This window comes from Tachypleus tridentatus, unplaced genomic scaffold (assembly GCF_004210375.1).
Source record: "Tachypleus tridentatus isolate NWPU-2018 unplaced genomic scaffold, ASM421037v1 Hic_cluster_2, whole genome shotgun sequence".
Taxonomy (NCBI): Eukaryota; Metazoa; Arthropoda; class Merostomata; order Xiphosura; family Limulidae; genus Tachypleus; species Tachypleus tridentatus.
This window is the reverse complement of record NW_027467782.1, coordinates 24,226,488-24,242,264: the sequence shown is the minus strand read 5'-3', so window position 1 is coordinate 24,242,264 and position 15,777 is coordinate 24,226,488. Positions and strand designations below refer to the sequence as shown.

The 15,777-nt window shown below is 31.4% G+C and overlaps 1 protein-coding gene across 2 annotated transcripts in view; it reads left to right on the top strand.

Moving 5' to 3' along the window:
* Nucleotides 1-8,826, top strand: part of LOC143243212 (serine/threonine-protein kinase RIO2-like) — a 32,333-nt gene extending 23,507 nt beyond the window's left edge. For both annotated transcript variants that reach the window (XM_076487035.1, XM_076487034.1), the window contains exons 5-7: nt 4,569-4,661; nt 5,057-5,129; nt 8,192-8,826. In XM_076487035.1, coding sequence (XP_076343150.1) covers nt 4,569-4,661; nt 5,057-5,129; nt 8,192-8,716 — 691 coding nt within the window. In that variant the 3' untranslated portion in view covers nt 8,717-8,826. The remainder of the gene's footprint in view (nt 1-4,568; nt 4,662-5,056; nt 5,130-8,191) is intronic.
* Nucleotides 8,827-15,777: the final 6,951 nt, after the last annotated feature.

Sequence of the window (15,777 nt, the reverse complement as noted above, 5' to 3'; positions counted from 1 at the left end):
TCTTCTGTTGCTAAGCGACATGACATAAAAGCCATTGTTGGAACTAATACTTATTTTATGAATTAGTGTATAGCCCATCAAAAATGATGGAACAAGTACCACCTTCCCCACCTCATAGTATACCTTAACCTTACATTTGATAAGTAACTGAGACATAAATTTTGAGAAATCATGCTTGACAAACCAAGACTCACAGAAGTGCAGTCAAGGTAATTCCTTTGCAAGCCAATTGAGATCATTCACGAAATGAACTTGTGGCATATTCATATAATAATTAGATTAACAGCTTCTAACATATATAGAAAAGCCAGTGGATTTTGGTAACACTATGTTCCAACAATGCCTTTTATGTCATGTTGCTTAACAACAAAAGTATAACCTAATATCATTCTTATTATGTGTACTGAAAGTTGTAAGTGTAATGTATAGACATTCTTAATTTAGAGCAGGGGTTCTTAACCAGGGGTGCGAAGATGATTCCCAAGGGGTGCGAGGATGCCCATGAATAATTAAAGCAAATCTATATTTTTACATAAGAGTATGCTTTATATTTTTAGCTTTTTTTATATTTAAGTTTCCAGGGGGTGCGAGAAATGATTACTGATTTGAAAGGGGTGCAAACACTGAAAAAGGTTAAGAACCACTGATTTAGAGTCTCCATTGAGTGAAAATGTTAGTTTTTTTTAGTAAAAGCATTTGTATTGTAATGGAAAATAATTTAGAAAAAATTTAAGTTCAAAATTCAATTAATATTTTTACTTGGCTACATTTTGTGCTTTTGACTGTAGGCTAGGTGATTCCACACTATCTTTATTTTAGGCATATACTAATACTCATTGTACTTGTAAGAGGTACCATTACCTCTCACTGTCCCATTACAATTCTACCACTAAAGTCATAATGAGCAGACAGTAATCAAATTATTCTACATAAATAAATACATTTTGGCATTTATAACTCTCCAAGTTTTGAGAAATCAAGTGTGATGTGGCACATGCTGGCTTTTATAAATAGATTAGGGTGCCATTAATTCATTTCATGAGTGATCTTAATTTTGATTGGCTTACAAAGGAATTTACCAAAGTTTGACTCTCTGGATTGCTCTTTTCTACTTCCTTGTTGTTCAAGCTTGATTTTGTAAAATTTATTTATCTCAGTTACCTATCAAATATGAAGTTAAGGTATACAAAGTAGGGCTCAAACTTATCTTTTTTTTTTTTCTAGAAAGCCATCTTGGCCCACAATACATGGTGTTTAGGAATCAGTCCTATATAGCTCTTTGTAAAATATGTTCCATAGTCAAAGTTATCAGAAAAATTTCTGAATTAAATAGATGTTACATGAATTGGTGCTAAACATTCTCAGTTTATCTTGTTGTGAACTTATGTTTCATTTAAAAAAACAAGTTAAACCATTTCATATTTTCAGACCGCTTAAATTATTTTTATTTCATATGTGATATTAAATTTACTCTAAAGTATGGTATAAGAGTAACTTTTTGTTTCCCATTAAGTCTTTGGGTTGCTATGCTATGTGGTTTCCCATCAGTACCAGACTGTGTATTAGCTCATTGTCTGGTGAGTTTGCCAAAAGAGTGCATAACAACAGAGAGTTTGGCTATTTGGAATGTTCCATCACTTTCCAGTAGTGTGGCTTTGTTAATTTTTTGAATTGTGCATGACACTGTCACAATAACCTGAAAGTGGTACACAGATATATAAACAAATATTTACAAAATAACTAACCTATTTGACAGCAATATGGACTATTCCATTTCACTATTTGAAAGTTTCATTATTTATGAATCTAATCAAAACCACTGTAGAAATAAAGGACTGAGTGTGCAACTTAAGGTAATGAAATCACAATTGTTTAATTAAGAGAGTTTCATTAAACTTAGGAAATTTGTGCTTAAAAGTTGACAATGAATAATAACCATCCACCTATACAGTTTGTTTTCAAAATCTTGAGCTTGAAACTGCTAATCTAGTTTACTTGGCCTAACCAATGTTTGTATATCTGTATGTGCTCTGATACTATAGTTTAGCTGCTCCAACTCAGCCACCTTTATATTTCTCTACAAGTGGGTTTTCTCAACATCACTGATTATTATTTCAGCCACCTTCAGTTCAAAAGGTGAAAAAATAAAACTGGTCTGCTTCTACTTTTAGATGAAGCAGTAGTAAAAATTTTTATACTAATAGCTCACATTCCTTTTTGTATAGGTATGCACAGAAATTCTGGTCAAAATCCAACAGTTTTTATTGAATACCTTTATACGTGCTTCTTATGTTTAGACCAATTTTGCTGCCTAATTGTAAGTTGTAAATATCTATTTCTGTAAAAAGTTTGAAAAAAAATCCATAAAAATATGTTTTTATGTATCAAATAAAATTTCTCTACTTTCTGTGTGGAAAAAAAAAAATTGTTTGAAATTGGAGATCACTGCTTTTTATAACACCCAGAGTGTTCTCTATGTTGTTAAATTCACATGTCACAGTACTCCGTCTTGACATGCATAGTCCTAAGAAGTTATCTTAAAGTTAATTGTGGGTCAACAAATGTTACTGCTGATTGATTGGATTGCTTTTGAATGATGTAAGCTAGATATTTTGGGTGTTTTTAATATGAATTAAGAGTTGAAAAAAAAATCACAAAGTTGGACAATTGTCGTAATGGAATGCCCATTGCACATGTTATTAGTAGAGAGATGTATATATCTGTATGGCAGGGTTGTTAACCGTGATTCAGATGGCATTGAAATAATAAAGTAGAAACAAATGTTATGAGCCTGAAGCTGCTTATATTGAATAATTATAGTATTCTGTTGTAACCTGCAGTCATTCTATAAAAAAATGGTAACTTAGATTTATTTCATTTTGTTTTAAAGTGGTTCCAAGGTTAGCTAAATCAAATGAGTCAATTACAGTAGAGAAAATATAAAGTTTTAGTATAAAATGTATTTGATAGTTATTTGGGAGGTTTGAAAAGGTTTTGCAAATAAAATTTGAAAATTTTCAGACTGCAAACATAGTAGGCAACACTGACTATATACATAGGAAAAAATAGTTAATTTGAAAAAGTCTGACATTTTGTGCATAAAAACTTGTAACACTTCCTGAAAGTTTGCTTTCAGGAAGATACATATATCACATTAAATGATGTAGTATAGAAAGGGATCAACACTTGTGGTGACATGGTGGTCACATCAACTAACCCAGGCACAAGGTGGTCACATCAACTAACTCAGGCGCAAGGTGTTCACATCAGCTAACTCAGACGCAAGGTGTTCACATCAGCTAACTCAGGCGCAAGGTGTTCACATCAGCTAACTCAGGCGCAAGGTGTTCACATCAGCTAACTCGGGTGCAAGGTGTTCCCATCAGCTAACTGGGGCACAAGGTGTTTACATCAACTAACCCAGGCCAGTCCATTCACTTTGTACTCTTTTGTGTCAGGAAGAAGCTTTCCAGTTAAGCATAGTGATAATGTATTACCATCCTTTATAGAAAAGTTCTCAACATTTACACCTGCATATAGTGTATAACTAATGGTTGTAAGACTACATCCCTATATTATATTTCATTCATAGTACCAGGTCACTTTGTTTACTAATACTGATTTCTGTTCAGACCAGTATGCCTCCACTGCTCTATGCATATCTTTTTTCAATGAAACTGTGATTATATTTAGTCTTTTACCAGCCAGTGTGCCTCATTTGTGAACATTTTTCTTGAAATCACTGAGAATTGGCATGTTAAATGAATAAATAACATAAAGACGAATCTTATCAAGCCTAGTTTTAACCATTTGCATGCTTATTCTTGTCATTCAGTTCTTTCAAAGAATTTTTGATTAATTTTAGGAAGCTGAGACCTACTGGTTTTGTTACATACGTGTTGTAAAATGGTGCTTGTTGTGACATTGTTTTCATGGTCTTTCATATCGTTCTAACCATACTGTGAGATTTGTGTCATCTACTCATAGAAATGTCTAGAGAAAGCATCTAAGAAAACCCAGCATTTCTTTTACTTTTGTAAACTTTCAAAATATTTATGTTAGGTCATAGCCTACTGATACAGTTTAATACCAATATAGCTAGCATATTGAAAACTGTTATTGTCCCTTAGTTCTGTGGTTCTAGACTTCTTTGTTATGGACCCCTATATTCAAGTAGTTCTGTCTGCAGGAGGTGATTCTATGGGTATACAGCAATGCCGTAAACAAGTTAAAGAAATTTCAATCAAACGTTATTTACATTTAATCAAACATTATTACTTCTTTTGTAAAAAACAAACAAATTATAATATGTAATTTGGTTATATACTGTTGTGGTCCACAGACAACAGTTTGAGAACCATGCAACTTATAAGCAACGAACCTTTTTTTATTTGTATGGATTTTATTTCTTTATTTAACACAGTCTGATACTTTTGTGTTGTGTTTTACATGTTTATTTTAGTATTTTAAGATATCAATACAGTAAGATCTGTGTATCAAATTCATTTAGACATACCACTTTAATTTTGATTATTACTTTTGTTGAGTTTGCAAATTTTTATTGTCAGGTATTTTGATCGAGATGTGGCATGTGTTTGGGAGTTTTTTAAGAAACGGTTTGACTTTCAAAGTGAGCTTTATCCATGTTTTGCTGATGTGAAGTAAGTATATTTTTGTCTTGTTCGTTGACATCTTGGAAATATTGCTATGTAAATAGTACAAAAGTCATCATTAATATATTTATTGGAACAGATAACATATCTTTACATATCATACACTTTCCTGTAGCCATTTTTTATTTTTTACTTAGTTGCCCCAGAAAACATGCATAATTGCTAGATAATTCATTTTTCATGTATGATTCTTTTTTTAATGAAAATAATCTTTAAAATAAGAAAAATTTTATTTTGTTCAAATCACTAATTACGTATTTTGAAGTGTGCATAGTTCAAATCATGCCATGTTGTATATGTTGAAAATCATAAATCTCTTGTTTTAGAAAAATGTCATATTGTGTTGATGAACAATCTGTCAAAGTTTTGTAATCTTTATTTAGACGGGAAGACTCTCTAGACTTCAGTACAGCAGCAAGTGGTTTCTCCAAGGAAATCCAAGAGGATTTAGAAGAGGTTTGAGATTTACTCATAGTATTGATAAACATGATTTTTGTGAGCTAGTTGATTGCTAAAATTAAACATTAACTTTTGGGAACTAATGGACAACTAATAATAAATGCACACTGTTAATTTTTGGGACTAGTGGACTACCAGCAAAAACCTACAATTTGTACTTTTTTGAGCTAGTTGATGACTAGAAAACAAACAGTTTTGGGGACATATGAACAGAGAAAATTAATTCAATTTTTAAATTGTGGAAGATTAGAATGGAGAATGAAGGTATGGTTTTATTCAGTTGGCTCATTACACTGTGTAACACAAATTTTGTTCTTGGATAGCACGTGTTATTTCTTAAATGCTTATGTTGCAAAAGTACAGAAAATGGCCATCATTCCCTTCAAACTTTGCTTTTGTGACCTAAATAACGAAATTGAGAAATTAACCTGCTTTCTGTGTAAAAACGGGCAAATTTGCACATTTTCATTTACATAAAGGCTGATTAAAACAACATATGAATCAAGATTTACATGTATTTATACTAAAGTTATACATAAATGAACAAAAATGTTTAGAAGTGAGTAGTTTTTTAAGATTTGTTACTGTAATGTAAATCACTTTCATGTATCAGCCCCCGAACATAGTCTCCCATCATGTTTTCGTTATATGCTCCCAGGTCACAAAACAAAGTTTGAAGGGAAAAATAAGTCTTTTCCATTTACATCAGGCATAAGCAATTGGGAAATAAAACTTTCTGCCCAGGAACAAGAACAAGTAAAAATTTTGTTACATAGTGTTATTAAAAAACACTATGTAGGAGATATTAAGGCATCATACAGAAAGTTAATGGATATTTTGCAATGAAACAAAATAATCAACATTTTATAAATTGTTTGTTTAATCTTTCTTCATAAATTCAAAATTAGTAAACCAAGTGTCAGATCACGCTTTTAGATCTAAGAAGTGCATTAATGAAAAAAACATCTCAAGTATATTGAAAACTTTGGTAAAATAAAAGTTGCAGCCAAAAACTTAGAAACTCTGAATTCTTTTGGTTGTAAAATTTATTGTGGTTGAGAACTTAACATTTGTAAAAATAATTAATTTTATTTTTGGTATTATAAAATAACACAAATAGTATGTGATGGATTATAGTGACACAGCATGTCGAACTCAAGTGCACCAGTTAGATTAATTTAGTTTTCTCTTTCCGTTATTGTTTTCACTATTTTACTTTCTCACAAAGGCTCACAAACTGATGAAACTTTGTAGAATGGATGGACTGCCTGTTGTGGAGACAGTGTAGAGGACGACATTTCAAAAGTCTTTTGTGTGTGTGAAGGTGCTGACAGTCTTTTATAATGTCCTGGTGGATTGTGGAGAGCGTGTTGTGATTGATTGGATTATTACTGTTTCTGATTGGAGGAGAGATTTCCTGTAGATTCAACCAGTGGCAGCTACTCACAAGTTACTCACCTGTAATCTGGAATCTCTGTTCAGTGAAGGTTTAATAATGTTAATATAAAATGATTCTTTGATATTTCTTGTCTTCCAGAATTTGTCTGTGTCAATGATTCTAGTTTTCTCTCAGTTTATTCTGAATTTTGTCTTTCCATGAGTCTTGTACTGTCTTTATGTTCTTTTATTCTTGTTGCAAGCATGCCACATCAACTGGGCACACTTGCCATCCATTCTACAAAGTTTTCATTGTGAATACTCTGTCTAAACAATCTTTCAAAGAAGACTCACAAATTGCTTAACACTTCCCAGCCCTGTGACTTTCTAGGTTATTTCTGCAACTGCTTTAAAATGAGTAACTCAGAATTAAAACTATTTGACACACACACTTGAAACTAAAAGCATGATAACTACTTGACATTTTTTAACCTCACTTTGATTTTTTTTTTAATATCTTTTATAAATTTGATGTTTAGAATGAAATAAGTTGCATTGTTACATAAGTGTATGCTGGGCAAGCAAGCAACATGTTCATATTCATTTAACTGAAAGCCAGTTTTCATGCAAGCTTTGTAAAGTTCAGTCTCAAGTGAACTGATTTTATGTGCTACTGTATTTTGTTTAAAGAGTTCATAACATAAAAACCAATAGAAACCTACAGTATTTATTTATCTTGCTTATAAAAATTACTTCTATAATCCTTTTAGAAATTCTGTTTTAAAAACGAACTTGCCAGTCTTTGATCTCATACGTAGTCTGCCATAAGATATATTAAGAGTCAAATTGAGGTGTGTTTGTTAAAGGAGAAAGTAACTACAAGAGGTTTACTTTCGGAAAATAAACAAGCTTGTGAATCATTAAAGATACAATTACCTAGTATATAACAACCAAAACTATGATTTTGATGGATTGTTTTAGAATGATTAATCCCAAAAGATGTAGTAAATGTATGTTCAGAAACTTACATTCAATAAAAGGAAAAAAAAACCTCTGTATTAAACAAGTTTGTGAAGAAGAAAATAATCCCAGCTTTCAACCGATATACTTGTTCTTGTTAGACTTAGAAGCTGTGAAACAAAATGTGTAGTTAATTAAAACATTACTTTCTTAAATCAGTGACTTCAAAAATTCACATTTTTCAAACTACTTGAATCTATACAGGTAAAATATTTAATTTCTTTAAAAAATATTACTAATATAGGGCAAAAATCTAAATATTAGCTATTTGGGTTGTATCCAAAACAAATTTAATAAAAAATACACTATAACAAGATCTAAATTAGAATGTTTTAGTTTTATTTGATCGGTGATTTTAAGGGAAAGATCAGGTAGTTTTTGAAACTTATACCAGTATCATTTGACCCAGTGAAAAACACGAAAGCATTAATCAAATGTAGCTCTCTTCTATTTTAAACAAAATTATTTAGTTTGTGATGGAACTTGTAAAGAACTATTTTTTTTGTGCTGTAATAAATTTTTGTTTTTTACCTATAGCATTATATTTTAAACTTAGATCTGCCATATCAATTGTTAAGCAAGAAAAAATAAATTGCTGTGTATTTCTTGTTTTTACATACTTCTGGTTGCAACTTGTATACATAAACTATTGTTATAAATAGGCTATTCAATTAATGAATGAAGATGAGGATAAAAATGACATAGAAGAGAATGAAGCAAGTTATTGTAGTAATACACTTGCACAAATAAACATTGAAAACCCCCCAAAACATAGTTCTATGATGCAGAGATTCTTAGAAGAAGCTCACTGCGCTAAACTGGATGACAATCCACCAGTATTAATTGATGATGACAACTTTGAGACTTTGAAGGTAAAAATAAAAAGTAAAATTTTAGAAGATAACCAAAAATTGAACACTGACAATTTGGAAGTAAATGAAGTGGAAAAAGGAATAAGTCTACAAGAAACCAACAGCCAAGTAGAAGGATATGCTGACAGTGTCACAAGTACAGCAACAATTGCACCAGAAGAAATTCGAAATCGGGTGAAGAAACATTTTAGGAAACGGGAAATATCTCAAGGACACAGGATGAAAGTAAAAAGAGAAGCAAATTCCGTGACTAGGAGCCGAAGGGAAAATAGAGATAATATTAAGCAAACTCTTTCAGGTTTCTGGTGTGATTGAAAACAACCTGTATTATTTTGTCTTGTTAAAAAACCTGTGTAATTCATAAGTGTGTAACTATTATAATCTCTTAAGGGCTGAGGAATAAAGTTTTTGGGAGCTGTGAAAAATGTAAGTAAATATTTTGTAAAATTATTCATTTTACCTTTATGAATGACATCATAATCAAAATATTTGTTTTGTTCTGAGTAAATATTTGATTGGAAACTAATTACACACTAGTCATCTGTGAAGTTGCACAGTATGGTATTACATAATCTTCTTTAAGAAAATATTAAATATTACATAATATATATAATTTTGTATCACATAACACACACACACACACACACACACACACATATACATATATGATTTTGAATTAGTGTTGTTTAATTATTTATTATAACCATACTAATTCTATTGAGCTTTTTTTACACTGAAGGTGTTTCATGGTATATATATATGTGTGTGTGTGTGTGTGTGTGTATACAAGTCAGAAGACCTGTTGAAAAATGAATTAAAAGAAATCAGAGTAGGATATTATGAACCTGCTAGAAAACAAAGTGACTAAATATAGTGTGAAACAAATTTTGTTTTCCATGATTGTCAGATAAAAATTAATAGAAAACAGTGTCCTAAAGTGCATTTTAATGGTGGTACTTATTCTGAAAAAGTTCCAAGTTAGCTTTGTCTTTAGTGTTAATATTCCTTAGTTAATCTTACACTGCACTGACTAGGCACATTATTAGGACCCATCAGACATATAGTGGTGTGTACATTTATTATAGCACCTCAACTATTACTTCATGATCTGTACACAAAATTGTCATTGATATGGTATATACATGTATAAAAAAAAAATTATATTTACAAGAAATTATTACATAAATAAAGCTTCTAAGTTTATTATATGTAGTATGATCATTTTTATCATTCAGTAATAACCTGGATTTTTGTGACATTGTGTCTATATTTTCTCAAAACGTGTAGTGTAAGGCCATTCAGTATTTTCTCGAAGCTCTGTCTTGATTTTTTTGTTTTATTGTAGTTGGTATTTTTGTTGAACATAAAGCCTGGCAAGTCTCAGATCTGTTTTATAGGGTTAAAGTCTGGGCTTTACTGAAGGTCTCCTGATCTTCTATTGGAAATGTGTTGAGAATCATTATGAGCTTCTTTCTAGATAACGGAGGACTTCCAACGATCCACATTTTCAGGATGTTACAACCCTTCACAGTACATATTCAACTATTTGCACAAGGTACTCCTTCTGAAACTGTTTATCGACTCTTTAACAAAGATATACACATCAGTTAGAAGCAGACCACTGAAATGTCCATCCAAGGCATTTTGTGCATCAAAGCCAACTTTTACAAAAGCTGTTCTGATATTTTTCCTCAAAGGTCACATTTCTGCACATCTTGAAACTATCTCTGCTTGATTTGTTAGTGTCATCACTTGATTTTTCACAGAACTATTTTTATTTACAGTGATTTTTTTTCTTTCTGAATTTATTGGACAGGATTTCCACATGTATCCAAGTCATGGATAAAAAGAAACAATTATTTACCAAGATTATGTTAGTTTTCTAACATTTTAAACTACACTTATTTCATAAGCACAACAAATAAAAACTACAGGAACAGTAATGGTATTCTAATATATTTGTATGTAACCATGCATTGTGGGAAACTGTATATGTTTAGAACTGCAAAACAGATGCAAGGTGATTCTTAATATTTTCTAACTTCAAAGATGTAACCAAACAATGGTAAGTCTGGAAGACTAAGACAAAACTATAGCTTTTACAAGATCTTACTAACATCACATTGCCAAGTATTATCTGTATTTTATAAACAATGCCATTTAAAAGGAATACACCTGCCTCTACACATACTGTCACAATCAATCTCCATGGATAAGAACTAATGGGCAGGCTTATGAAATACAATGAATGCTAAATTTCTTTCAGTTTTTTCAACAATGCTTAAAATTCAGTTGTATTACGAAAACTGTCATGTGACACCCAATAAATAAATAAGGTACAAACTTAATTATCTTGTGGAAAGTTGAATTTCGCTTTTTGGTTTAAAACATAGATATAGAAAAAGCCACAGAATCACTTGATCACACTGTGTATATTGTTCAAACAGTGCAAGCTGGTTGAAAGTCATGCTATAAAATATTTTCAGAGACTAAGTTAGAAGCTTTTCCAAATATGAATTGGTTCATAAGATCATGATAAATTATTTTTATTTAACCAACAAAATAAGTCTCAATTTGATTGAACATATTTGTTTCATTATGCCATCCTAGTTGTAAGTATCTGAGAATCAGATTGTAGATCATGCTCCTTTATAAGCTACAATTGTAGAAGTGTTTCAGTATCTTTCTTCTGGCAAAAGGTAATCCAGTCAAATATTAAGTGGTGAGACAGTGTGAGTGGTATGTAAAATATCATTTGCTGCATCAGTTATTTCAAACATTATTGTCTACATGTATAAGAGGTATCCAAACTACACTACAATGGCTACATTTGTACAATACATTTGTAAAATAAAGACAAATCACATCAAATCCAACAAACTATATATAATTGTTTCCAACTTGAAGAGCTGATAAATTCAGTAAACAACAAAAATCTATGAATTTAAAAGTTTGAATCATATATTACTGTAACAGATGCTAAGGAATTAGCAATTATTTCTCAGTTATTCACAATATGTATTTTAGGAATAACAATAACAGTAAGAAGTACGAGTGCATTAGGGATACTGTCTATACAATAGAGTAAGGTGAAAATTAAAAGTTTCACTACTTGAGTTTCCAGGATTGCAAAAATTGTGTAATGATGACAGTAATTCAGTGTTAAAATATTTTATGTTAAGCATTGGTTTTCAGGTTCTGCAAATGCATTGAAAATTTGGATGTTATTCAATAAAACTATAGTTTATTTTATGGAATTATTTGACATTTGTGTGCTACTTTATGCTAAATTCAACCATTGCTTAAAATACCCAGAACCTACAACAGGGTTCACATTAGGTTCCACCTTGCATATGGCCTGGCATGGCCAAGCGTGTTAAGATGCGACTCATAATCTGAGGGTTGCGGGTTCGCATCCCAATCACACCAAACATGCTCGCCCTTTCAGCCGTGGGGGCATTATAATGAGACAGTTAATTCCACTATTCGTTGGTAAAATAGTAGCCCAAGAGTTGGCAGTGGGTGGTGATGACTAGCTGCCTTCCCTCTTGTCTTACACTGTTAAATTAGGGACAGATAGCCCTTGAGTAGCTTTGTGTTAAATTCAAAAAACAAACAAACCACCTTGCATTTATGAATCTTTAATTAATTTATTCACATATGTAATATGACTTGGTATTGAAATGAGGCATAATCTGTATTTTAAACATATACAAATGAATCCATTTTGGTATTTGAAAATCCACACTGCAGCTGAAACTTCAGTAACATGGCTTGGGTGTACAAGGAAACTGATGAAACTCTAATTTCAGTGTACTCTTTGATTTACTAGCTGCATGAGCTCTTCATATGTTGAGTTAAAGGAAGTTCCAGCCTTCCATCATTTTGCCAGTCAAGGATCAAATCAAAGTAGTCAGATGCACTAAAATTCCGAAATATTAAAATGTCCTTGCAACTCTGGTAGCCATTATTCTTCAAATGGTTAGCTTTCTTACATGTTCATGGCTATCCACGAGCACAGCAGACATTTTTCTTAAAAACTAGATCAGTGCATACCTTTCACACAAACACAGCCAGTATAAGAAGGAATTCTAAAGGATTTTTACTTGTGGTGTAGAAGTGCATAACTCTCTTTGTAGTTGTTAGTCATCACAAATGGCTCACAGCACCTGGTTGGCATCTTTCCAAATCTGATGAGCAGTTCCCATTTGGAACAGTTTTGCAATGTCCTACAAATACTGCTGGTAAGTCAACAGATATTAAGAAATTATACAACATACTGCTTTGTCATTTTCTCCCGTAAATACATTTGGTCCATATGTACAGCCACTGAGATGTTTGAGTAGGAAGTTAGTTCTTGTGCAGCATACATACCATCTGTTGTAAATGCCTTCCAAAATGGTGTTCTAGGAGTCTACATACACCACTTTTATGGTATTTGTTACTGTACCATCACAGCCAGTGGAGATGAAGTGTCTGTATAAATGCCACTTTCTTCTAGAAATGAGACCACTGAATCAAAGATGTCATTATAGTATCCAGACAGCGGCCAAGGTACATTGAATGTGGGTTTTGAATAAGAGTAACATGTTCTTTTCTATGTTAGTTTGAGACAATACTTCATTCCATTTCATCCTTATTATTGTGTTATTTTTATCTTACACTGCAATGGTTTAGCACTTCTTTCCTTTGCATTTTCTTTCTTATCTCAATTTGTGTATGTCTATTAAGTAGGAAGTGTCTTCTTTGTAAATTATGCCAAAATCTTGCACCACAACAGAAGAATGAAACACCATACCAATCACAAGCCCTACCCAGCATAGGCATACTTGTTCTTATTTGATTTGACTAGATGTAGATGAAGGCTCAATTACTCTACCAGCAGATAAGTTTGAAATAATTTCTTATCCAGAATTGTGGGACTCAAGATCTGTTTGTGATTCAGATAATGAAGAGCTCTGAAATGATTCTGCCATACTTATGCTTATTTAATTTAGTATCCTCTTCTGACTTACTTCATATTCAAAGTTGTTTTGCAGTTTTTTGGTTAGTACTACTTTCACTCTTCTGATGGTCAGTGATTGTTCAAAATTTGTCTTTCAGGAAGATTTGAAAAATGTTAAATTGCATTGGCAAGCAGCTATATCAAACAATTTCATTATTTCCTTGAATAAAATTGATCACTTAGAATCAAAGCCAGAGCTTAGCTCTTTAATAAAATTGATTAAGCCTGGTATCTGTTGTGACATATTCGTACTTTCTTTTTAAGCTATTATAATAAGTTATTGGAATTGAAGCATTTTTCTAAGGTCTTATACATCATAAGTACCTTTTTGAGGGACCTTTGGCTCAACATCTGATGCTCATTGCTTCAGTTTTAGTCTAACATGCTGATAATGTGAAATAACATCTGCAATTGTTGGTAGATCACTGATTTTAAATGATTGTGCATAAAATCCCAATACCTGTGAAAATGCCTACAGATGTTTATTTTAGCTCGCATTGTCATACTCATGATGAACGTTGTAATAGAGGAAAGGAAAAAGAAATATAGCACTGCAGCAGAGTTACAATCCCTCTTGAGGTAATATTTTACTCACAACCAAGCACTGATAAACAAAGTGCACTGCTCCCACACAGTAGCAACTAGCTCAAGGAAACTGGTATATTATTAAAGCTTGCTACCAATGCAAAATTGATTGTATGTCAGCATATTACCTCCTAAGCATTAAGAATGTACACAACTAATGCAAGTTTACTAGTGATTATGCAAGATGGACTAAATGTCAAAATATTAATTTTTAGGTTAAGTATGCAAAACTTTGGGCATCTTGCAAACCAATAAATTAATACAAAACTTAATATTTTATACATTTATAAGTACAAGTTTACTTACACAATTATTGTTTTCATGGAGAATTTGTTATGAGGTACAATTTTGTTTTTTTTTTTCAATAAAGGAAGTAAATGTACATGTGGCATTTACATCATTCCTACATAACAGAACAGGTGTATGGTATAGTGGAATGCTAACAGACAAAAAAAAAAAAAAAAGAGGATAAATTATAATCAATTGTGATTGAATACTTATGCATATTGCTATATGTTAATATTTCCCTGTGCTATTATGGAGGCATAATTCAAAAGCCATACATATCTTGTTTGCATTATTTTTGAAGGACTGATATAAGCCATCCCTACATATACTTCCTTTTTTGAGATTTTTTTCTTAGTGCATTGTTTCAATAGACATAGGAGGACTGTACTTATAAGCAATTCCAAATAACATTATTACTGTAATATATATTTTTGGGTGATTCCTTTGCAAAGGAATCTCAAATTCCTGTAAGGAAGGTAACTTCAATGGATAATAACATCATTTATATGAGAATTAAGATTTTTAAAAAATTACTACTAGTTAATAATAGTACTTATAAAAGTGGATACTCCCACTTGAAACAATATCCTCAGTTAAACTGGTTGCCACAATTGCTTTGATTTTTGAGTTATCATGTAATAAAAAAGCAGCAGAAGAAATAAGAACAAGAAATTCAAACTTTTTTTGCTGTGATATTCAGACATTCCAAGAACTTGTGACTCAGCCATTACACAGATATTATAAAAGGAAACACTATATAGCATAGTAAAATTTGTATAACCTATCAGAGATATTTAAAGTACCATTTTGATGAACACTTCGAGCCATCCCTACAGTTCTACTGTAGCCTGATAAAGTCATTCCTTTCCCAGGTTTTCAAATGGCAAAACATATACCAGGAAACAAAACACTTTTAAAGAAACCATTAAACTTACTTGAGTGTTTTATTTCCAAGTACTTACTATAACAGGGATGATGTAGTTCATCGTTAACATATAATTAAAAGGCATTTTAGTACAACAAATATGTACACCGATATTGTTCATTTTTGGTGATTAACACTGAAGGACATTTTTCTCCAATAATTTCTTTTGTATAAAAGGTTATAAATATTACTTTCTTCATGCAGAATTTATATTTTACTTTCAAAATATATCAACTCGCTTATTATTTTGCCTGAGACTGAAAAATTCGATTTTATAATTTTGTTGTTCATACAATTAATTTGCAGAAATATATAAGTACTGTAATTCATAATGTTTATGCCTATAATAGTATTTTGCAAAAGAAATGGAGTGGATTTTGGTTCAAGCAATGTAATAATTTATATTTACATACACATTGTTTTAAATCCAAGAATAAAATTATTTTGTAGGATTAAAAATATTTTTTGTATATAATCACTATTATGTTTGTAGCTGCCTCCTCAAAATATTAATGTAGCATTTCTATCATTTATAGACTTTCAAATATGTTGCAATTCATAAATGTTTGTAAG